The sequence below is a fragment of the Ochotona curzoniae genome, unplaced genomic scaffold, assembly GCF_017591425.1.
Source record: "Ochotona curzoniae isolate NIBS_2020 unplaced genomic scaffold, NIBS_Ocur_1.0 contig_523, whole genome shotgun sequence".
Classification (NCBI taxonomy): domain Eukaryota; kingdom Metazoa; phylum Chordata; class Mammalia; order Lagomorpha; family Ochotonidae; genus Ochotona; species Ochotona curzoniae.
In genome coordinates, this window is record NW_024466459.1 from 11,444,507 (window position 1) to 11,467,996 (window position 23,490).

General features: G+C 62.8%; 2 protein-coding genes across 2 annotated transcripts in view; both read left to right on the forward strand.

The window, feature by feature from the left end:
* Positions 1-4,243: 4,243 nt before the first annotated feature.
* TIMP2 (TIMP metallopeptidase inhibitor 2) overlaps positions 4,244-23,490 on the forward strand; it is a 33,431-nt gene continuing 14,184 nt past the window's right edge. Inside the window, exon 1 of the mRNA XM_040989834.1 lies at positions 4,244-4,459. Within this exon, the coding sequence (XP_040845768.1) occupies positions 4,330-4,459 (130 nt within the window). The 5' untranslated portion in view covers positions 4,244-4,329. The remainder of the gene's footprint in view (positions 4,460-23,490) is intronic.
* On the forward strand, positions 17,275-21,665 carry CEP295NL (CEP295 N-terminal like). The gene has a single exon (XM_040989833.1). It carries the CDS (start codon positions 19,568-19,570, stop codon positions 21,224-21,226), a length of 1,659 nt encoding a protein of 552 aa, XP_040845767.1. The 5' UTR covers positions 17,275-19,567; the 3' UTR covers positions 21,227-21,665.

A 23,490-nucleotide genomic window follows, 5' to 3' on the forward strand; every position in this document is an offset into this window, starting at 1 on the left:
GACTGTGACGGGTACCCCTATAGGCTGCGTCCCCCTCCCAGACTGGCCTGTGCTGCCCCAGGGGGCTTTATGGTCAGATGGGGGACTGAGCAGTGACCAGGGTCGCACATAGCAGAACAGGCCCAGTGTGGCTTGGGGTGGGCCCTGTGAGTGGCCCTCTTGCCCTGCACTCAGAGTTGGGACGTCCCGGGGAGATCTGGGTGCCAACGGTGCCCATGGCTGGGCTGGGAGGCGTGGGGGCGGGCAGCGGGTGGGCCACATGAAAAATTCCTGACATGGCGTGGAAACGCAAGCTCGCTTCTCCTGGGGCTGTCATCGTCATCTCTGGACCCTGGCTGCAGGGTTGCCACCCTCCCAGCCTAGCCCCCCACCCCGGGGGGCAGGCGGCAGCCGGGACTGAGTCAGAGCAGGGGTTGGAGGTGGGGCTTGGCTCTGGAGGTGCCGCTGGCCGCAGGGCTGACGTCACTGGATGCTCCAGCATCCCCAGAGAGGCGAGCGGGAGGGTAGGGCAGGGGAGGAGAGACTGGAAAGCAAGAAGAAAAACAGGGCGAGGCAGGGCCGGGCCTGCTGGAGGAGGCCGCTGGGAAACTGGAGCCTCCCAGCCAGGCTTCCAGCACCGAGAACCTGAAAGCCCCAAGAAAGCTGGGTTACTGGCTCCACTTACTGGACCCAGGCCCCGGCCCGCCCAGGAAAGGAAGCACATGACCAAATGGCCAGGGGCGGGGAGGGAGAGTGTGGGCATGAGGAAGTCCGGAGCTGCCGTCACTGTGGGGCATCTCCCACAGTCAGCATGCCCTAGGAAGGGCTCTGCAGGAAGGGCCCCAGCGTGGCAGGAGCCTGTCTCCCCGACCCCCACCCCCACGCAGCCGCACTCCTGGGAGGAGGGAGAGGGTCCCAGCCTGGGCTGGCTCCAGAGGGACCCGGAGGCTGAGTCAAGCCAGGGACACAAGGTTGTGAAATCCTGGTGGTACCCCATATAGCTCCTGGGGCTCCTTCCTGCCTCACCTTCTCTCTCTGCACTCCCTGAAGACCTGGTGGTGACAATCAGGGTGCAGGAAGGTCACTGAGGGACCACAGGCAGGTTTGCACAGAGGGCACCTGCCCGCAGGTGGAGGGGAGGAGGTGGAGAGAGACAGCAGACTGGGGCACAGAGCCCAGCAGGGGACACGAAGGGATGTGGGGTCACCCGCAGGCAAGGCCTGCCAAGAAGTGCCCATCTGCCACAGGGTTGTTAGCTCAGGCGGAGCTCACTGTGGCTCTCCTCCCCAGACATGCCCACGGCCGTGGTGGCCGTCACCTTGGTCCTCCTCTGCCCAGAGGTGCCCAGCGTCCAGTGGGTGGGGTCCTGGCTCCCACTGGCTCTCTCTTGGGGTATGCACCCCTGTCCCATGTGACTGCGGCTCATTCACTTGTCCACTTTTAGGGGTGCCTGTCTCCTGCTCCTCCCAGCCCAGAGGTGCCAGAGGTTCCTCTCGGCCATCAGCTCTCAGCCCGTGGGCATTCTCAGTGGGCAAAAAGATGCCCCTGGCAGGCCTGGCGCAGTGGCTAAACCCTTGCCTTGTATGCGTCAGGATCCCATATGGGCATCAGTATGTATCCTAGTCACCCCGCTTCCCATCCAGCTCCCTGCCTGTGGCCTGGGAAAGCAGTCGAGGATGGATTAAAGCCTTGTGACTCTGCACCCGCATGGGAGACCCGGAAGAGCTCCTGGATCCTGGCTCTGGATCAGCTCAGTTCTGGCCATTGTGGCCACTTGGGGAAAGAACCAGAAGATGTAAGATCCTTCTCTCTGTGTATCTGCCTTTCTAATCCAAATAAATAAATATTTTTTTTTAAAAAAGATGCCCTGGCACATGTGGGCAGTGCCCAGAGTGGCTCATCATGAAGTGGCTGGCCCACACGTCCATTGTGCCAGGACAAAGCTGAATGGCATGCCCTTCCTTCCACATACACCCTGCCCACTGCCAGCCTGCCCTGTGTCTCCGGACTGGGCACGCTGGAGACAGACAGCAAGGCTGGCCCTGCAGAACTTCACAGTGTCCTGCATGTCGGGGGCTGCTGTGATGCCCATCACCCACGGGAGGGCCTGGTCCTCTGGAAACTGCCGGAAGCAGCATGGGCGAAGGCTGGAGAGGAGGGTGGACATAGCCCGGCCCAGGTCACTGCACCCGGTCCAGCCCAGGACGTGTGTATGGCTGCCTGCCCCAGGTGGGGCCTGCTGGAGATTGGGCCACAGGCACCGCACTGCACATGTCCTTCCCCCACCGAGCAGGTGCCCACAGTCTCTCAAGTGTGTCCTGGGAGTCTCTGAGGGTTGGCGCCCTCGCCTTGGGGCCATCACTGCTGCCTCGCAGGGTCCACAGAGGCAGGAAGCCGGCCACCGGAGCTGGGGGTCAAGCTCAGGAGGCAGGCATCTTTAAAAAGTGGTGCTCATAATGTGTTTTTCCTTTAAAAAATTTTTTTGAAAGGCAGAATCCCAGGGCGATGGGAGAAGGGAGAGAGAGAGAAAAGCAGATACCTGCCACCCACTGAATGACTCCCCAGATCGCCACCACACCTGGGGCGGGGCCAGACCAAAGCCAGGGGCCAGCTACCCCAGGCTCCCTGTGGCAGGGACCCAGCTACTGGGGGAGCGCAGCACCTCAAGTGGGGTTAGCACCCTGATACGGGGTGCAGGCACCCCGGCGGCCGCCCCTGGGTGCAGGAGTCCCGTCCTGGGGCTAAACCTGTGCTGGGGGGATGATTCAGATGAGGGACGCCCTGACGCAGGGGGGGTGCGGTGCGGTGTGGAGGCATCCCCGCCAGGTGCCCGGTCGCCAGGTGCACTGGCCCTGCTGGCTCCCTCCCTGGCTCCCTCCTTGGCCCCCGTAGCTGCCCTAAGGCACGTCGACATGCTTGGTCACTAGGTGTGCCACCGCCTGGTCTTGAGTCAGCGGCTGCAGAGCAGACAGACTGACTGTCCACTCGGGGAACTTCAGTGACATGCTGTTCCACTTGTGTAAGAAAGAGGAAAAGACGTGAGAATGTTCCGGATAGCTTTCTGAATCAACAGTGCCTTATGGACAAGCACCACTTAGCAAACAACATTTCACAAACTGGCAAAGGTGACTCTGGACTTGGGTGGGGGCTGGGGACACCTCCTGTCTTCCTTGCTGTCCCCCACCCCGCTGCTGCCCTGCAAAGCACATGCTCACCGTGTCCGCATTCGGCCTCGTAGCTCCTTGCTGGCTTCCACCTCCACCGAGTCCTCCCACAGCTGGAGCAGGCTGAAGGACGGACGTGGGCAGGATAGGCTTGGCTGGACCATGAGGGCCACACCTTGAAGCTCCTGCGCCTTTCCTGGAATAATCGACTGCTCTGAGCAAAGCCCTGGGTTCCCACATTTGCTGGCCAGGAGAGGTTGACCAGATGGCTCCCGCATGGCACCTGGGCGCACTCCAGCCCTCCTGTTGGCTGGGCAATGGCCTGTTGCTATAAAACCCAGTTTTGTTCACAATAACCACACCCCTCATGCCCCCTGGCCCAGCTCGCTCACGATCCTAAGGCCTTTGCTTTCCTGTTAACTTTCACCGAGGTCAGCAGCCCGTAGTGGGCACACGAAGGGGGCGGCGAGGAATGCACCCCAGGCACATGGCCCTGGCTCCGCAGAAAGCCCGGCCTGCGGGGAGCCAGCCAGCTGGGGCCGAAGGGTGGTGGCTGGGCCGCCCGCCGCCCTGGGGGGCACAGTGCCCACGCCGCGGGCCAGGCCGGGGTCTGCGCGGGTGCGGGCCTCGCGCGCCGGGCCGCGGTGCCAGGCGGTGCGGGAAGCCCACCCCCCAGCCCCCGGACGTGCCAGGCCCGGCGCAACAAAAGCCCGGGCTCCGGGGGAGGGAGGGCGCGCGAGGCGCGGGAGGCGCGGGAGGAGGGGGCCGCGGGCAGCGCCCGGAGCCGGCATTGGCCGCCGGCCACCGGGGGGAGGAGCGCGGCCGCCTCGCCGCGCTATAAAACGGCCGCCGCGGCCCGCGCCCGCAGCAAGCGCGTCCCGAGAAGGCCGGGCCGGCGCTCGCTCGCCGCCGCCCCCACCCCTCCTCCGCCGCCTCCCGGTCGCCGCGGCCCCCGCGCCCCGCCCTCGTCGCCCCCGAGACAAAGAGAAGAGAAAGTTTGCGCGGTGAGTGCGGCGGGGAGCGGGGTGTGCCCGGCGGGAGGGGCCCGCCTCGCCCCCGGCCCGGGCGCCCGGGGCGGAGCGCGCAGCCTGAGCCCCCCGCCCGTCCGCCCTCCCCAGCCCGCCGGCCCGAGGAGCCCGGACACCAGGCGGCGCGGCCCAGCCCCCGCCGAGCCCCCCGGCCCGCCATGGGCGCCGCGGCCCGCAGCCTGCGGCTCGCGCTCGGCCTCCTGCTGCTGGGGACGCTGCCTCGCCCGGCCGACGCCTGCAGCTGCTCGCCGGTGCACCCGCAACAGGCGTTTTGCAATGCGGACGTAGGTAAGGAGCGCGGCGCCCGCGTCCCCGCGCCCCCCGGGGGGCTGCGCAGGCCTCCCGGCTCTCGGCCAGCCGCCGCTGGGGAGGCCCCGGCCCCTCTCCCCGCCGCTCCCCGCTCCTGCTGGGGTCCCGCGAGCGGACGCCCGGCGCGCACGGGCCGCCCCCGCCCGCTCTCCCGGGATGCTTCTCTCAACCTCAAAATTCCACCGAAATTCCGCCGCGTCCCCGGCCCCAGCCAGGGGAGCCAGGGAGCTGCTTGGGGTTTTGGCAGGCGGGGCGCCCTGGGATGCCAGCGCTGGGGGGCGGAGACGGTGGGGGACGCGGCGGCGCCGCGGGGTGGGGGTGGGCGGGAGTCCGGGGACTCCGGGAGAAACTTCCCGCAGGTGCTGCCCGGGGCTGGGTGGGAAGAGCGCTGGGGCCAGTGTGTTTGGGGGCTCCCTGCGCGCCCAGCGCCGGAGCGAAGCCCCCCACCCCCACCCCGACTCCAGGCCCAGGGCCTGCTCCGTGCCCCGGTCCCCACCCTCGCAGGGCTTGGGCAGAACCGGGCACCCCTGGGTGGCTTGGCTGCGTGGACTGCGTTTTAAGGGTGGCCACAGCAGGGGACACGTGAGGCTGGCCAGCTGCCCAGCTGTTGGTCGGGTACCCGCGGGGCTCCTGGCCCCAGAGGAGGGGCTGGCTGGGGAAGGAGGGTGAAGCCCTGTTTCTGGGTGTGACCCCAGCAAGGGGAGGCCCCGGTGGGGAAGGGGCAGCCCGCGTGTCCTGGGGTGGGAGCAGACAGGTTTGCCTTTAACCTCTCAGCCCCAGCCCCTGCTGGGAGGTTGCCCCTGCCAAAGCCAGGCTGGGCCCCCTCACCAGCCTCTTCCCTGTCGCTGTGCCCTCCCAGGAGCGCCCCACTGTGCCAAGGGCCTTGGAGCTGGGGTGTTCTCAGGGCTGCTGCGTTAGGGCGTGGTGGGTGCTAGCAGACGACTTTTCACAAAACCCACCTCGGAGCAGTCAAGGACTTTTCACTTGTTTGGCTTCGATGCTCAGTGAGACTTGGGGGGAGGGCCTGGGGGGCCGCGGGAGCCATGGTGGCTGGGGTCTGGTGTCACCTGGAGGGTCGGGGGTCTAGGCCCTCGGAGAGGCTGGGGTCGAGAGAGCTCATGTTTGGTCCTGGGGCTGAGCAGAGGGTCCCGGGCCTTGGGGCCCAGCTGTGGAATTGGGGAGGAAAGAAGGGGTTGGCAGGCAGCTGCCTGTGCCCTGGGTTTGGATCAAAGGCGGCTGGGGCGTGCCACTTGGGCCCCTTCTTGCCTGGTACCTGGCACGGTTTCCAAACGGTTACGTCTACGTTGCTGGAGAGCCACACCTCTGAGGGGGTCCCACTACAGATCTGGGGGCTGCCTGAGATGTGCTGGGCGTGGGAGATTCCCGTGCTCTGGGGGGTCAGCCCTCCTGCAGGATGACCAGGTCTTGCTTTGATAAGCTGAACAAAGACTGCACTCCTACCTAAGGTCATGGTCATGGTGCAGGTGGGTGGGGGTGGGAGGAGCAAATAGCAGGTCCTGCATGGGCAGTGGCGTCTACGTGGTTCTCACGGGTGAGGTGCAGGGTGCCTGCTAACCCCCCACTGGTGCTTGATGAACACCCGAGCGGGTCTGGCTGAGACCCCGACTTTGCCAGCCTTGCAGGGGTTAGGTGTGGCCGGGACCGGAACCCAGATGCCCTTTCCGGGGGCAGACAAGGGCTGGCTGATGAGGTGATGGGACACGTGACCACCTCTAGCCTCAGCTGGATTCTCGTCTGGCACCCGCACCCCAGCACCTGCCAGGATCGAACGGAAATCGACAGAATTCCCGAGGTGGTTGTGGATGACAGGTGGCCTTAGATGGCTGGGCCCAGCAGCGAAGGGTCGGGACCCTCCCAGCAAGTGGCAGGGGTTAGGTGTCTGGATGGGCTGCTGTCCCCTGAAGGAGCCCTTGCCCGCCTCCCCAGGCTGGTCATCTGGCCCTCAGCAGCCCTGGGGGCGGAGCTCAGAGGATTGGGGAATCTGGAATCAAGGTCTCCTGGGTCCAGGGGCTCACATCCATCCTCTGGACCTGGGGGCAATGCCTGAAGCCACATTGTTGTCATGCAGAAAGTGCTGGCCCAAACCCTCTGGCACCAGCTAGAGAGGTGCTGTACCCGCCCTTCTGACAGCAAGGCCTGGGGGCTGGTCACAGGCTGGCTTCTAGAGCCCATGGGCCCAGGGCAGGCATGCTTCCACCCAGGCCTGGCTTGTGGACCTGTGCCTCATGGCTGTGTCCCAGGCAGAGCCGGTCACCCTGTCTGCTTGCTGCAGTCTAGAGGCCGTGATGGGCCTGGGTCTCGGCCTTGTCCCTCCTCATTCTCAGGTCCAGCTTGTCTGTCTCAGCAGAGACCAGATGCCCGGCCCTGCCCCTGGGGTTGGGAGGGGAGCCCCAGAGACCGACGCTGGGCAGCATAAGTGATGCGAGCCTGTGTAGACAGTGAGGTGTGAGGTGGGCTTGACAACCCGGTCAGGGTGAGAGGTGCCCTGCAGACTGCCCAGCCACGACCAGTGTGGCGTAAAGTCAGGCCCATCGTGATTTGGCAGATCTTCTACGGCCATACTTTCCAAATCAGTCAGATTTAAAGGATGGCGTATGTCCAAGGGAGAGGTCAGGAGTTAGGGTCCCTTGGCAGTTGGGAGGGGCACTGGGCTCCCTGGCTCGGTCTGGGGCAAGGCAGGGACTGGAGCCTGGGCTGCTGGCAGCTGCCCAGACTGGGAACAGGATGGACATGCAGTGGAGGAGTGCTGGCCGGTGCTGCCCTTCCAGCTCTGTGCATGTGCACCCACACATGTACACACGTGCCCACGCAGGTATGCACCCTTTCCTGTCTGCCCTGAGGATGGCACAGGCCTAGGGCCCCCCTCGGGCTGTTGGGCTCTGCAGTGCCGTAGGTAGGTGTGTGGCCGTGCTCCGCAGCCCGGATTGGCCCCCTCCTGCCAGCCTGTCACTGCGGGGTCGCCCGATGAGTTCAAGTGTGTGGAGAATGGTGCTGGTGTGCTGGTGACTCTTGGTCGGTTGGGAGGTCTCATGTGATGCCCAGGGGTCCAGATGGGGGTGCTCCTGGGTTCTAGACTGGCTGGGGTGTGGGGCATGCCACAGGCTCCGGGTCCTTCCCGGAGATTGGCTTTCTCCGTCCCTGGGTTCTGCTGCCCCAGCCGCTGGTGCAGCCCTGCTGCGTGCTGCCAGGACCAGGATCCTGAGGCTCAGATGGAGATTTGAGAAACTGAGGTTGGGAGGGGGACATTCCCTAGAGTGGGTGGGGACGGGCACAGTGTCTCTGAGCCCGTGACTTGTCAGTGGCAGGGCTGGGCGTGTGCAGGTACTTTCCATAGAAGTGAGAGCGCAGAACAGGCCCAAGAAGGCGGCTGGGGTCAGGGGACCCAGCAGGGGCCAGTGAGGACCTAATGTCCCCATTGCAGCTTGTCACATGGTGTCTGCATTCCATGCTTGGAGCTGAGGCCAGCTGCCCAAGCTGTTCCAGCTGTGACCGACAACAGGAACTGCCCGTGGGAGGGGTGCTGACAGGCAGATGCCGCCTGGAGCCTGGGGGTGGGCGCTGGCACCTGGACGGGTCTCAGGTGATGCTGGCGTCCGTGTTGGCACACAGAGCGGGTGCCTGGCTGTGGAGTTGCAGTGTGGACTGTGAACTGCTTCCCTTGCAGCTGCCCCACGCATGGCTGCACACTGGGGTTGCTGGCTCAGCCAAGGCCTGCTGCTTTCCTGCTCGGCCTCTGAGTAAGCATTGTGGAGGCTGTGGGCACTCAGGAGTCCGAGGGACAAGGGACCTCCAGACCTGAAGCAGCCGGGAGCATCCGTTCGCAGGGCGTGAGCCTGGCTTCGTGGTGGTGCTCCCTTGGGGCCCTGACCCCTGTGGTCCCTGGAGCCTGGTCCTGGCACTGGAAGGGGACGCCCACATGGCCCGTCTTGATGAATGGCCTTAGCCAGCTGCAGGTGGAGTGGCTCCCTGGCTAGGCGTGCCAGGGTAACTTCTGCTGAGGTCCAGCTGTGCCCGTCGCCCCACAAGGCAGGTTGGGCAAGGACTCGCTCTGAAAGGCTAGTGGAGGTATGTTGTGTCCAGATGGGTCTCGTGCTCACCGCGTGGGGCGTGAGCAGCTCTGGCGTGTGTGTGCACACACGTGTCCGTGCGTGTGTTGACGGACAGGGGCCCGGGCTTCCGTTGGAGTCTGGAAGGGGCGGGTGCTGCGTTTGAAGAGGAGTCTGTGTGGGCTTCGTGTCCTCTGTCTTGGCTGGAGCAGCCTTGAGCCGCGCTGTCCTCAGTCCTTCACCGTCGCCTTGCCTGTCACTGTGATGAGGGCCGCCATGGGGACAGAGGCTGTTGTGTCCTGCTGGCAGGGCTCAGGGAGAACGCCCGGAGATCCGGAAGGCTCTGTGCACCCTCTGCCTCATGCACCTGTTGGAGGTTGGGACCACAGCTCTCCTGGCCTGGGTGGACCATGTCCCTCACCAGAAGGAAGGGCCCGACCTCTGGGGCCCTTAGCTCGCTGCTTAAAAAAAGAAAAATTATTTTGTTTGCTTTTTGAAAAATGTTTTGTATCTTTGTTGACGTTTTAAAAAAAAGGTTTATTTTGGGCCAACTTTGCAGTGTGGCTTGTTTGATTCCCAGCTGCTCCACTTCCTGTCCAGATCCCTGCTCAGCACCCAGGATAGGCAGTGCAGGCTGGGCCAAGTGCTTGGGCCCTGCAGCCGCAGGGAGATCCGGAAGAAGTCCTGGCTTCAGTGTTGCCCAGGCTTGGCTGTTGCGTTCTCTGCTGCTCTTACATACATACATATATACATATATATAATTGGAAAGTCCGATTTACAGAGAGGAGGACAGAGAAAGATCTTCCATCCTCTGGTTCAATCCCTAAGTGGCCACAGTGGCTGGAGCTGTGCTGATCTGAAGCTAGGAACCAGGAACTTCTTCTGGGTTTCCAAGCAGGTGCAGGGTCCCAAGGCTTTGGGCTGTCCTTGACTGCTTTACTACGCCACAAGCAGGGAGCTGGATGGGAAGTGGAGCAGCCGGGATACGAATCGGCACCTATATGGGATCCTGGTGGCAAAGACTTTCTTTTTAAAGACTTTACTTATTTTTAAGGCAGAATGATAGAAAGAGAGATTGAGATCCTCCATCTGCTGGTTCAGTCTGTGGCCGTGCTGGGTCAAAGGCAGGAGTGTGGAACCCCGTCTGGTCTGCTCCATGATTGGCAGGGACCCAGGTCCCTAGGCCGTCCTCTGCCACCCTGCCAGGTGCGCTGGCGGGGAGCTTGGGGTGCCGGGTTGCGGTGCTGCCTGCTTTTCGTGGGATGTGTGTGTCTGGGGAGTCTGCACAGTCCCGTGTTGGGCATGGGGTCTCTGTTGAGCTCTGCTGGACTGTGGCAGTGATCCAGGGCAGGAAGTCCCAGCTGACCACAGGACATGTGTGCCGAGCTTGGCGGAAGCCACAGGAAGGGCCGAGTCAGCAGGAATGGGGCTGTGCCACGGCCTGGCGTGTGTGTGCTGGCCCGTGACTGCGCGGCAGCCCTGGCTGTGCAACGCCCAGCCCCGGTGATGGGAGGTGGTCTCTTACCCACCACCCTGGGCCTTGCTGCTGTTAACGTCGGTTCATTCTGTTCTTGCGCCCATTTTCCAGATGAACAAATGGAGATGCCAGGTGGTTAAGTTACCTGCCAGAGGTGTGTGATTAGGAAATACGGCACAGAGCAGTGTCTAGAGGCTCGCTCGTTCCCAGGCTACCATGGAGCAGGTGGCCCTGGGAGCGGGCTAGCCCTTGGTGGGTGGCGCTGGAGCTGCCCGGGGTGGGGACGCAGCCCAGGGCAGCAGTGTTAACTTCGGCCTTGCCCCGAGTGCTGCGGACGAACCATGCCGATGTCACAGCGGTGGCTGTGGGCGCCATGCCGATGACGGTGGCTGTGGGTGCCATGCCGATGTCACGGCAGTGGCTGTGGGCGCCGTGCTGATGTCACAGCGGTGGCTGTGGGCGCCATGCCGATGACGGTGGCTGTGGGTGCCATGCCCATGTCACAGTGGTGGCTGTGGGCGTGTGGGTGCCATGCCGATGGTGGTGGCGCTGCCACAGTGTCAGGTGGAGGATATGATTGAGGCTGATTTTTCATTTTTTCTCACGTGTGCTATTTTTCTAGATGTTTCTGTGATCATATGCAGGTGTGTGGCTATTTAAATGGTATTCAGTGGGGCGGGGTGGGTAGAGGTGAGGTGCACGCATCTACTGGTGTAGCTGGGATCGAATCCCAGCTCTGGCTAGCCTGAGAGGCCACAGGGATGGCTGTGCGGTGGCACATCCCGGGGACCTGAGGGACATCGTGTCTGCAGGGACAGGGTCTGCCCTGGGACCTTGGCCCTTTGTGTTGTGGTATGGAGATGCTGGCGGGGCTCCCTGCAGTCCCTGGTAGATGTGACACAGCAGGCTGGGGCTGGAACAGCCCCTGCCACCGCTCCGAGTTAGAATCCACTTCAGTAAGGACAGATGTATGGATAAACACGGGGAGGCACTGGGGGAGACGCCTGTGCCTGCGGGGCCTGTGGCATGTGCCCTGTGCCTCTGTCTGCACTCCTCTGGCCAGCAAGTAACACTGGCTGGAGCCAGGGCTGGGAGACCCTGGAGGAGACGCGCTGTGGTCCGGAAGCTGGGAGGGAGCAGCTGCAGTCATGGGCAGAGAGCTGTTCTCTGGGTGCAGGCTTGCCCCTTGCCGTCGCCCTCACTGCCCTGCTGCGACCCTGCCCGGCCTGCCTGCCTGCCCTGTGCTCCTAAACTCAGGCCTACAGCCCAGACGCAGAGCTGTGGAAATGTGGCTCAGTGTTCAGAGCTGTCCAGGCCAGGGCACGTGAGGCAGGTGCCATCCGCCCTCCACACCTGTGGGGCTCAAGCTAGGATCATCCAAGGTGGATCAAAAAGATCTTTGGAAAAATGGCATCTGTCTGTCCTGAGAGCTGATCCGGTCCTTGCTGTGGTCCCTGAGCCAGTGTCGAGAGCGTGTTGATGCTGCACCGGGGGCTCAGAGTGGTTATAGTCCCCAAGAGGGAGTGTGCTGCGCCATGACCACCGTGCCACGTGAGACAATCCCACACTGCACCTGCAGGGGCTTAAAGCCAGCTCCCTGCAGAAACTGGGGGGCGGCAGTGTGGGTCAGAGGGACACCCCCCAGGGGCGGCAGTGCTGGCTCACACCCCCCAGGGGCGGCAGTGTGGGCTCAGAGGGACACCCCCCCCCGGGCAGCAGTGGGTACTCACACCCCCCCAGGGGCGGCAGTGGGGGCTCAGAGGGACACCCCCCACGGGCGACAGTGCGGGCTCAGAGGGACACGGCTTCTCTGGGGCGGCTGTCCGGGCTGGACTGTGTGTGCAGGGCATTGGTCAGGCTGTGCCGATGGCCTCTTTGCCCCCACCGCCCCCCTGCTAGGCTGCCGGCCCAGCTCCTTGCCGGGGTTTCCTGCTGTGGTCTTCCTAGCTGTGGGCCCTCCCTCCTCGGGGTTCCCTGGAGCAGGGGGATCCTGGCGTGGGGGTGGACACTGTGGGCATCACTCATCGTCGCCTGTTGAGCCACGGCCCGCAGGGTACAGGAACAAAGCTGTGGTCTCTGCTCTGTGTGTGCCTGTATAGGCAGCTGTACCCGCACGTAGGGACATGGGGGGCAAAGTGGACACCTCAGATGCCGAGATTTCATATGGGCTGTGGCTGCGGTCCTGGCTGCTCCACTACCCACCCTGGGAAAGCAGCAGAGGACGGCCCACGTGCTCTGGCCTCTGCACCCCTGTGGGAGACCCCGAAGAAACTTCTGGTCTTGGCCTGGCCCAGCCGTGCCCGTAGTAGCCACTTGGGAAGTGACCCTGGTTTTCAAATACAAGTAAATCTTAAAAACAGACAAAGCACATATTGCCTGGGGCTTGTCAGTGCCAAGGGGCTTAACCTCACTCCTTACTCATGGGGACCCTGTCCGACAAGGTCAGCCATGGAGTTCCACTGCAGGACCGGAGGAGGCTGCTCCCGACCGGGGTCCCTGGACGCAGGCAGGGAGGGCTTCGTAGCTGCGGGCCAAGTCCTTCTGTCCTGTTTAGTTGGAAGACTTGTGGGTCACTGGTGGCTTGGCCCTGGGTGCTGTGCTCTGCTAACACCTGTGTTGGCAGGTGTGAGCCAGCGAGGAGGACTTGGAGAATAAATCTCTTTGATCTGGTGTTCTTGTCCCCCTCCCCCGGGATGTAATTAGGTACACGTGTGAGGCATTAGTCACGGGCCATTCATCTCGGCCCTGCTTCTCTGGAGGGGGAGGCGGCTTCAGCCTGCTCTTGCATTTGCAACAAGTTAGCAACCCTGGTTTCTTGGGCTTCCCCTGTGGCACTGTGTAGGCCAATTCTCTTTTTTAAAGATTTGTGTTACTTTTATTGGAAAATCAGATATACAGAGAGGAGGAGAGACAGAGAGGAAGATCTGCTGTCTGTTCATTCATTCACTCCCCAAGTGGCCGCAACGGCTGGAGCTGTGCGATCCAAAGTCAGGAGCCAGGAGCTTCTGGGTCTCCCACGCGGGTGCAGGGTCCCAAGGCTTTGGGCCGTCCTCCACTGCTTTCCCAGGCCACAGGCAGGGAGCTGGATGGGAAGCGGGGCTGCCGGGATTAGAACCGGTGCCCAGGATGAGATCCCAGCACCAGAGAAGGAGTTTTAGGCTGGTACGCCACAGCACTAGCCTCAAATATGTGGCTTAAGTGTTTATTTTCATCTATTTGACAGGTGGAGAGAGATTGATTGTCCGTCCACTGACACACCCCCAGATACTGGCAGTGGCTGGGCTCAGGCCAGGCCAAAGCCAGGAGACTGGAACGAACTCCATTTGGGTTCCCGCCAGGAGCCCTCCTTGTCTGCTGCCTCCCAGGGTGTTAGCACCAGAGGTGGGACTTGAACTGGGCACCCAGCTGTGGGCTGTGGGAGCCCCATGCCCACCCTAGGACTCACGGGAGTTGGCTGCCTACAGACCAGACCCTGCGGGCCTGGCTGCATCCTACTGGCTTTGCTCATGTGAATTAGCAGTGGGGCAGAGCTGAGTGTGGCAGCTCTGCAGGAGGAAGTGTGGGGGCCATGGCCAGCCGAGGCGTCCTGTTGCCCGGAGGTCGAGGACCGGAGAGGCTCTGGGCCTTGGGGATGGCCCACATGGAGGATGTGGACTTGAGACTTGGCATCTGCCTGTGGGGCCGTGCTGGTCGGTAGAAGCAGTGGCTGTGGGTGGATACGTGCCGCCTGCACCCTGGGGAGCTGGTGATGTGGCTGTGGTCCAGAGACCCAGGGCAGCGGGGGTTAGGGCTTCAAGTTGAGGGTCAGAGAGAGAAGGCTGCCTCCTCTCTTGCAGCCACACCGATTGGCTTCAGCTCAGGCTGTTCTTTGCCCATCCCTGGGGACACCTCCACCCTGGGGGCACTCTCCACCCTGGGGACACCTCCACCCAGGGGGCACCTCCACCCTGGGGATACCTCCACCCTGGGGCACTCTCCACCCCTGGGGACACCTCCACCCTGGGGCACCCTCCACCCTGGGGGCACCCTCCACCCTGGGGACACTCTCCACCCAGGGGGCACCTCCACCCTGGGGGCACCCTCCACCCAGGGGGCACCCTCCACCCTGGGGCACCCTCCACCCTGGGGGCACCCTCCACCCTGGGGGCACCCTCCACCCGGGGGCACTCTCCACCCTGGGGCACCCTCCACCCAGGGGGCACCCTCCACCCTGGGGCACCCTCCACCCAGGGGGCACCCTCCACCCTGGGGCACCCTCCACCCTGGGGCACCCTCCACCCTGGGGGCACCCTCCACCCAGGGGGCGCCTGGCCCCGGATAGCTGGGCGGTGGCTTTACTGTCCCAAGGGCCAGAAAGGATGACGCCCCAGTGAGTGGGTGGGAGTGTCCAGTGGCTCCCAAGGCCCCTCTCTGCTCAGCCATCCCGACTTCCTTCCTTGTACGGTCAGCCACATCCGTGCTGTTCACTTTCTCCTTGCGACCTGTCAACCAGGGCTGGCGGGAGCTCTGTCGTATTTCCCAGACTGAATGTTCCTGCTGGCAGTCAGGCCTGCAGGGCAGTGAGGCTGCCTCTTCCTCTGCACCTGGCTACGACTTGGCTCCATGGAAACAGAAGCACCGGCCTGGGCCCAGGACGATGCTCTCCCTGGTGCAGGAGGGGCGGTGGGGAGCACTTGTGGGGTGGGGGAGAGCTGTCACACTGCGTGACCCCCGTTTCCTTTTGAGGTTCTGCGGCAGCCGCCTGGCTGCCATTTGAGCCTTGGCCTGACCGTGGGCCCGCTGGCTGGCTGCTGGCCGTGACCCTGCCCCTGCCATGATGTCACAGCCCAGTGGCTCTGCCGTTGCCATGGCCACGCTGGTCACAGTTAGGCAGCAGGGGCAGGTGCTGGGCTTCAGGTGAAGGGAGGGGCAGGGAGATCCCGGCTGCCGTGGTCAGTGGACCCCTGAGGCCCCGGTGGGGGCACCTGGCGTGTCTTGGGGAGGGGGGACTCTTTCCCTCCCCCCTCTGGGGGTACAGTGACATTGCTAAGGAGGTCCTTGGGGCCTCTAGACTGACCCTGCCCCACGGGCTCCCTGCAGGGAGTTTGTTCTGAAAGGGCAGGGGGCACTGACTTGGAGGAGGAGGGGTTGGAGGTGGGAGGGCTGCTGGAATAGGAGCCCCTGGCCTGGGCAGGGCCTGGGCATGTCCTGGTGAGCCCCCTGCTGGGCCGGCAGGACCCTTGCTCTGTGTTTGAGGCCAGTCTGCTCCAGTGTGTGTGTGTGTGGGGGGGGCGTGCCGCTGGGCAGCACATGTGGTTCTGATGGTTGTTCTGTCTGGGCGTGGCTCGCACGCCTCCAGGGATGGGCGTCTGCTGCCTGCCCCATGATTTCAAGACAGCCCGGCAGAGAGCGCTTCCCGCCAGCGGGCCCACCTCTGCCCCCCTGTAATGTGTGCTCCGCGGTCTAGCGCGGTCATCCCGAGACACACACAGTAAGTACCCCCACCCAGCCTGCTGCTGCCGGGAGGAGCCCTGACCCCCTGGCGGTGGGGACTGAGCGTCGCCAGCCCCACTCTACAGATGAGCAAACTGAGGCTGCCTGAGTCACAGAGGTCGCGGTTAGGCCAAGGGCAGCCTGCCCTCGGTCACACTGTTGGTTATTTCCCTTCACTACCACGCCAGCCTGACCTAGACTTCCTCTTTAAAAAAAGAAAGAAAAAGTATATTTGAAAGTTACAGGGAAGGAGAGAGAGGAAGAGAGAGAGGTTTCCATCTGTTGGTTCATTCTCTTGATGACCCCTGTGGCCAGGGCAAGGCTGGACTGAAACCAGACACTTCCTGTGGGGCTCCCCTGGGGGTGCGGGGCCGAGCGCTGGGGCCAGCCTCTGCTGCTTTCCCAGGTGCCTTAGCAGGGAGCTGGGTGGGGAGTGGGGCAGCCGGGACTTGAGCTGGTGTCCATAGGGAATGGCACACCACAGTCAGTAGCTCTACCTGCTGTCACGGCACCAGGTCTTGCTCTAGACTTTTCCGTGCCCTATAAACCTCCTTACCCCACCCGCCCCGGGGCTCCTCGGCTGAAGCCGGCCCTTCTCTGGGCAGTCCTGGAGCACGCTGTCCCGCACTGCATCGTACCTGTGTGGGGGTCTCATGTGTGAGGGGGCCTGGTCCCTGTCTTGCTGAGTCCTCCTCTCCGGTGGTGGTCTCACCGTGACCCTGGCCGTCCCCCAGACAGCGTCTGCCCACGAGCCCCGTGAACATGGGACCTGCCGTCCCTTGCTGCCGCCTTCCTTGGCTGAACTCTGGGACCCCGTGTGAGCTGGAGAAGCCGCTGTCGGGCCTGGCCCCGTGTGTGAGGGATGCCCTGACTTGGCACCCTAGAAAGGGCCAGGGCTTCAGAGGGAGAAACCCCAGCTGCTGCTCTCTGGAGCCCCGTGTCCCCACACTGCCATTTCTGTGTTGTTTTTAGAAGAGTTTGTTTTATTTACTTGAAGGAGTTAGAGAAAGCTCCCACCCCCTGGTTCAGTCCCCAGAGTGAGTGGCCCGAGCTCGGAGCCAGGGGCTTCATCCGGGTCTCCCACATGGGTGCACTCGGGCCGTCCCATGGTGGGCATGGTGGCGGCTGACCCCACCACTGCTGGAGGGCTGCAGCGCCAGCTCTGTGACTGCCTGCCTCTTGGAGTGGGGTGCAGCAGGCCACCATCCCCAGCTCCCCCCAGACCTGGGGTGAGCCGGTGAGCCCCAGTCTGTGGGGTCCTGGGAGGCATGTGTGATGTTTAGACTGCAGCTCCATCCAGTGCACCTGAGTGGGCAGCCTCACGGTGCTGATACCAGTGAGAGAGCCGAGTGCTGGCCTCATCAGCCCAAGGGTGTGGTTTTCTTGGTTGGGACTGGACAGTGAGTTCTCCAGGCCCCTCCTGCAGCCTCCAGCTGTCATGCTCATTGTCCTCAGGCTGTATTGGGCCTGTGTCGGGCGTCCTTGGCCCCGGCCACCCAGACGCCGTGGGATGGCCTTTAATGGGGGAGGGGGCCCCAGAGCTGGCTGGGGGCCCTGACGCGTTCCTGTCTTACGTGGATGGGAGCCCTGCCCAGGAGACGCTGGCTGTAGCCGCCCAGTGTGTGTGAGAGAGGGAATGGTCCCAGTGTCCGCTCGATGCTGAGGGGACCCAGTGCTGAGGCCGCACGGGTGCCCTGCCCCCTGCCTTCTGCAGGGCTCCTGTTGGCACTGTGGTTGGTGGTGGCCAGCACAAGCAGTCCTTGGCTCGGGGAGGGCACAAGGGGCAGAGGACCCTGGCATTAGAGATGCCTGGGTGGGCGGGAGGGCCTTAGGAGCTCCGGGACTTGGCCTGTCCAGCAGGCTTCCAGGGAGCAGTGGTGGAAACCCATAAAGAGAGGTCCCTTGGCCAGTGTCCCGCCCAGGGCTCCAGCAGTCTGTCTTGGAAAGGTCCCCTCTGGGAAACGTCCCAGGAGCCTGCAGTGCTGCCTCTGCTCCGAGGGTGACCTGCTCCCAGGGTGACCTGTGCCAGAAGCGCCTGAGGCCACGTGGGTGTCAGAACTGTGAGCTGACTGTGGGTTTCCTGGGCTTTCTGCTCCCAAGTTCTCTGTCCAGGCGTCATCTGTTTTTATCTGTGAGTTTCCAGAAAGCTCCATGTTGTGGTTCTGTGGCGGGCGTAGCCCTGGGTCGTCGGGAGCTGGAGGGCTGCTGCAGGATCCGCTGGTGTTCACAGAGGGTTAAGGCAAGCGTGAGCTCATGGCTGCAGGTGTAGACGACAAGGGAGAAGGCTGGTGGGAGCCTGTGGCTGCAGGCGTGAGCCCCATGGTGGCAGGTGCAGGTGACTGGACCTTGGGTACATTCCTGCCAGCTGTCTTCCAAGCCAGACAGAGGGTCCTGCTTGAGAACCTGGACCCTCCCACCTACTAGACGCCCTTGTGGCCAGCTGTTCCACTGGGGGGAACATCTTAAGTCTTAATTTTGGGCACCCAGGAGCTTGAGCCCAGCTCCCCAGGGGCTCATGCCCTGCCACTCCTGCTTCTGTGTGTGTGTGTGGATGCAAACATCTTAGGGATGTAGACGCAGGGTGGAGGTCCTGGTCGCTTGGCGGGCCCAGGTCTACCTCTCCAAGGCTGCTCTGTGTTCCCCAGCCGCTGCACATGCCGACATGCCCGCTGGCCTCAGAGCCCTCCACCTCCTTGCCCAGCACCTGTCACCGTCCCCTCTCGTGCGATTGGAGCCGTGCATGTGGACATCCGACACATCTTGTAGCCTCCGTGGGCCTTTCCCCAGTGGCGGCTTTCTCTGTGCTGTCGTGGCATTGGCTCCCTCCTCTGGTGGGATGTGTGTGCCAACCTTGGCACTCGTTGTGACAGGAGGAACGGTGGCTCTGTCTAGCCTGGTTGTGAGACGGCACTCCTGGTATGCTAACGCAGTTTAGTTCTGGCCACTTGCCAGCTGCCCGTTTCTTTGCTGGTCTGTGCCTTTGTGTTTCCTAAGCATCGGTAGTTTCCAGCTTTGCATTGATGTCTGTTTTCCAGGACGAGGGGCTGGACCCCTGTATGTCTAGTGTTCTCCGGCCGCCTCCCACTTTGGTGCGAGTTCTGTCACTGTGTGACAAGCCCAGTTCCCCACCCCCGCCCCGCCCCAGTCCCGGGACATCACAGTGAGAGGCAGACGGCACAGGTTGCCGATCGCTCTGAGTGAGGTTCTGTGAGTGGTCTGGTTGGCACAGGGGGCAGTCACCTACCTCCAGCGGACTCAGCAGAGAGCAGCACAGGCAAGCCAGGGCTGTTAGGCACCGTGGTCCACCCAGGACAGAGGAATGGTCTCTGCTGTTTGCCAGGTGTCTCCCTGCCTCAGTTCCCCCATCTGTACAGTTGCGGGTGATGGTAGCTGTGTGACCTCACAGGGTTACTGTGATGCTGGTGCCTTGGAGGGCTTGGGGAGCAGCCTGTGCAGCTCGCCTGGGCCATGGTAAGGACACAGAACTACAACACGTAGGTCATCCCTGTAGAAGAGAAGGGCAGGGCAGTGACAGGTGCCTGATGTGGGCCCACGTTCATGTATACATAGACACGCATGCAGAAACAGATGCTCACGTGCCGTGACATACACTGACATGCATGCACAGCTCACGTGCCGTGTGCACGCACAGACACGCACAGATGCTCACATGCCGTGTGCACACACTGACATGCATGCACAGCTCACGTGCTGTGTGCACACACAGACACACATGCAGACAGAGATAGGCACATCCTTTAGGTAGTTCCCTCCCGCTGCCTGAGATCTGCCTCCAGGTGCTGCTCTTCTGCAGCTCCCTTGCCCAGCATCCTTGGGTGGGATTCTCAGGGCCGGCAGTGTCCAGGGGCTGTACTGTGTGTCGCAGGATGCTGGCAGGATCTCTGCCCCCACCACCCTGGAGCACCCCCTCTGCAGACCTCACCAGGAGGCTCCAGCAAGGCCTGTGCAGACTGTTCAATAGCCACTGCCTGCTGGGTCCCCTTCAGGGGGAGGTGGAACAGACCCTGCAGGCGGGATTCGGGCCGCACCGGAAGCCCGTGCGCCGTCAGGATGCCCTGGGAAGCCTTGTCCGTCCTTCCATCCCCACAGGTTTGCCGTGAGACAGTCTGGATCCCTTGGGGCCCCCCGAAAGCTTCTGCTTCCAGCTGCTACCACCTGCCCCGGCCAACAGAGCTCGCACACATGCAGAGAGACGGGGAGCAAGTTGCTCAGCCGAGCCCTGCCACCACCGAGCCCGTCCCAGACACTGACGCTGATGCCTCGCTCTCGTGGCAGAATCGCACGTTGCTGCCGGCCAGAGAAAAAGGTGCTGGGATCCAGCAGCTGCAGCGCCTGGCCGAAGAGCTGAGGGTACTGTGGCAAGATGTGGCGCCCCAGCAGGCCTGGGACCCAGAGTGGCTGCACTGGGCACAGCTGCCGGGCAGGGCGGGAGGGCCGATGGAGGGAGATGCAGGTGATGCTGTCGAGTCAGTCTGGCGGGGAGCCCCGAGACCCCCGAGGGCCAAGAAACATAAAGCCGACCTCAGAGAAGCCAAGCCCCCCAAGCCGCGGAGCTGGCACCCCAAGTCCCAGAAGAAATCGCTGGGCTCAGAGAAGCTGCAATGCCCCCCATCCCCGGGCCTCCCAGAGAAGAATAAAGGGAAGCGGGCGCCTGCAAACAGGAGCAGCAGCAGCCGCCGCTCGGGGGACCCCCGAGGGAGCAGAGGGCTGACCCGGGAGAGGCCGCACCTGGTCTTGACGCCTGTGGGTGAATTTTGGCATCAGGAAGAAGGGGAGAAAGGCCTGGCTCGCGAGGGTCGGAGGCAGCCGGGAAGGGGCTCCACTTGCCAGGAAAGCAGCTGCCATGGTCCCAGTGCGGCTGCCAAGACCACGGATGTCGCCCAGCTGGGCCCGGCCGACACCACCTGTGAGAGCGAGGCTGCTGCTGAGCCCCAGGCATTGCCTTGCGGGCATGGTGCCAAGAACAGGTGCCAGCGAGAGCTGCAGTGTGCCCTGGAGGCATTGTCTCTGACAAACCAGAAGCTGAAAGAACACCTCAGTCTACACCTGGAGCCCAGGAGGCCCGAGGTGGACCAGGACCCCGGCAGTGCAGAGCAGGGCTTCTCAGAGCTGCCAGAGTCACCAGCCGGACAGGAAAGGACTGTCCCCACTGAAGCAGTGCCTGCCGGGGAGTCCTCGCCTGTGCTGTTCCAAACCAACAAGTCCCACCCGACAGCTAAGCCCGCAGCAGCCCAGGATGAGAGTCAGACCTCGGCTCCCGGGGTGGACCCGGAGCCTGGCCCACCGGCCCTGCCAGCAGATAACTGCGCTCACCTGCACCTTCCGGAACAGACGGACAGGGGCGGCTGGCCAGCTCTGAGGCAGAGGCTGAAGTCGGACACAGAGCAGAGGAGGCAGAAGGCATTGCTGGGGCAAACCAAGCACCCAGACATGAGCTTGGAAATCCACTACATGGCAGAGCTGGAGGAGGAGAGGCGGGAGCGGAGGCGGGCGCTGCTGGCACACCTCAAGTCCTCCCCCAGCTCGGCCTCGGCCAAGGAGAAAGAGCGCAGGGTCCCATCCCCGCTGGACAGCAGCGTGCTGGACGAGGAGCTGCAGAGCCAGCTCATCCGCGACTTGCAGCAGCAGATCCTAGAGCAGAGCAAGCTGCACAAGCAGTTTCTTGATCAAGCCAGGAAACGTTTGCAGGAGTTTCAGAAAGTGTGTTAGAGGGAGTCCCCCGTGACAAATACACTGCCGGCTGCTGCCATGCCGGGAGCGGCACCTGTGTGTCTGTGCGTGCTGTCCTCTTTAAGACCCCAAGGTCCTGTTGACACTGACCGTACCCCAATACTTGCTCAGGGTGTCCCATCCGGGAAGGCTTCCTGCATGAAAGCGGGAACCCGAGTGGGGTCTGAGGGGAGGGTCCTGCCCGCGCACCCCACGGCTGAGTCCGTTTTCCTGTGCCCAGGGACCGGCTGCGTTCGGCCGAGAAGCCCCGCACGGAGGCGCGTGCAAGGTAGACGGGCACAGTGTCCAGAGATAACATCATTTGTTGCTGAGCTGCTGGCCGAGCTGGGGGCTGAAGGATGGAACTGAAACCGCTGAGCCGTTCAAACCAAAAAGCCAACACCCCCCCAGACACACACACAAAATCTCTCTCTTTCCACTGGAAAGGCAGATTTACAGACAGAGATCTTACTGGTTCACTCCCCAAATGGCCACGGTGGCTGGAGTCGAGCCAGTCCGAGGCCAGGAGCTTCTTCTGAGTCTGCCATGCAGGTGCAGGCTCCCAAGGCCTTGGCCCATCCTCTACTGCTTCCCTAGGCCTTTAGCAGGGAGCTGGATTAGAAGTGGAGCAGCTGGGGCCGTATGGGATGCTGGTACTTGCAGGCAGACTAGCTAGTTGTGCCATCATGCCAGCCCTACTGTTTAATGAAGAGGGTGAGGGACAACATCCATCCACTGGTTCACTCCCCAAATGGCCCTGGTCACTAGGGCTGGGTCACGCTGAAGCCAGGAGCCACATGTTCCATCCGGATCTCCCGTGTGGGTTGGGCGGGGGGACCCAGGCACTTGAGCCATCCTCTGCTGACTTCTTGGAAAACGGAGTGGTTGGCCTCAGGCTGGCCCTGCCCTATGAGATGCAGGCGTTATATGATGGCCAGCCCTTCCTCCCCCCATTGTTTAACAGTACGTCATACTTAATGTGCTCTGAAGATGTGCTTATTTGAAAGGTGCCAGAGAGAGAGATCTTCTGTCCACTGGCTCACTGTCCAAAGGAGCACAGCAGCTGGGGCAGGGCCATGTCAGAGCCAGCCTGAGACAGCGTCCAGGGGCGCAAGCATTTAGGTCATCCTCTGCTGCTCTCCCAGCTGTGTGAGCAGGGAGCTGGATCGGAAGTGGAGCAGGGCCTCGGGGGCTGCCAGCATTGCAGGTGGTAGCCCAGTGTGCTATGCTACAATGTTAGTCTCTTAATGTGTTCTGACAAGTTTAAACTTTTGAGAGAGCAGCAGAAAGCCCACCTGCTTGGGGTGTTCCTCTGGGGCTGGCAGGTGGAGGTGAGACCTTGGGCTGTAGCTTCTCCCCCCGCCCCACAGTTCTCCTGGGAGGTCAGAGCTGCTCTGAACTTGGAGAGGGGTCCTAGAAAGTGGGTGTGGCTGAGGCCCCAGTAGCCGCTCTGTGGGCAAAGCAGGTGGTGGATGGGCCAGTCCTTGGCCACGGCTTGCTTGGTCCTAAAGTAGGACACTTCCTGGGCCTCCCTCCCGTCTCCCCATGCCCTCCAAGCCTGGTGGATCCCCGTCCTTGGAGATGGCCCACAGGCATCACTGACAAAAGATCCGCCTTGGTTACCTGGTGGTGTAGAAGCCGCGATGGTGGACCAAGGGGCTACCACCCAGCCCAGGATCTGGGATAGCTGCCAAGAGTGGCTGCTGCCCACTGTGCCCACCCCTCTCCTGGCCCAGCCACTGCTTAGACACACACCTGCTGCTCTTGGGGCTGCTCCTGCCCGCGCTGTTACCGCACAGGTGCTCAGCTTGGCTGGCTGTGCTTGGCTGGAGTCGCAGCAAGCTGCTGTGAAGCATCTCCCGAGCTCTGGGCACACCCTGTGGCCTCCAGGGTTCCCCTCCGTCATTGCATGGCTACTCTCCAAGCTGCCTGCCGGTGTGCCAGCTTCTGTACCCATGACACGTGGGGAAGCAGGTCGGTTGGCACCAGTGCTGTTGTGGCTTCATCCGAGGTCCTGGCACCAATGCTTTTCTTGAATTTTGAAATTGTTTTTGACAGATTCACAGAGGAGGAGACAGAGACGTTCTCCACCTGCTGGCTCACTCCCCAAACGGCCGCCGTGGCCAGAGCTGGGCCAGTTTGAAGCCGGGAGTTTCCTGTGGCTCTCCCATTGGAACCCAAGCACCTGGGCTGCCTCTACTGCTTTCCCTGGCCAGTAGCAGGGAGCTGGATTGGAAGTAGAGCACCCAGGACTCAAACTGGTG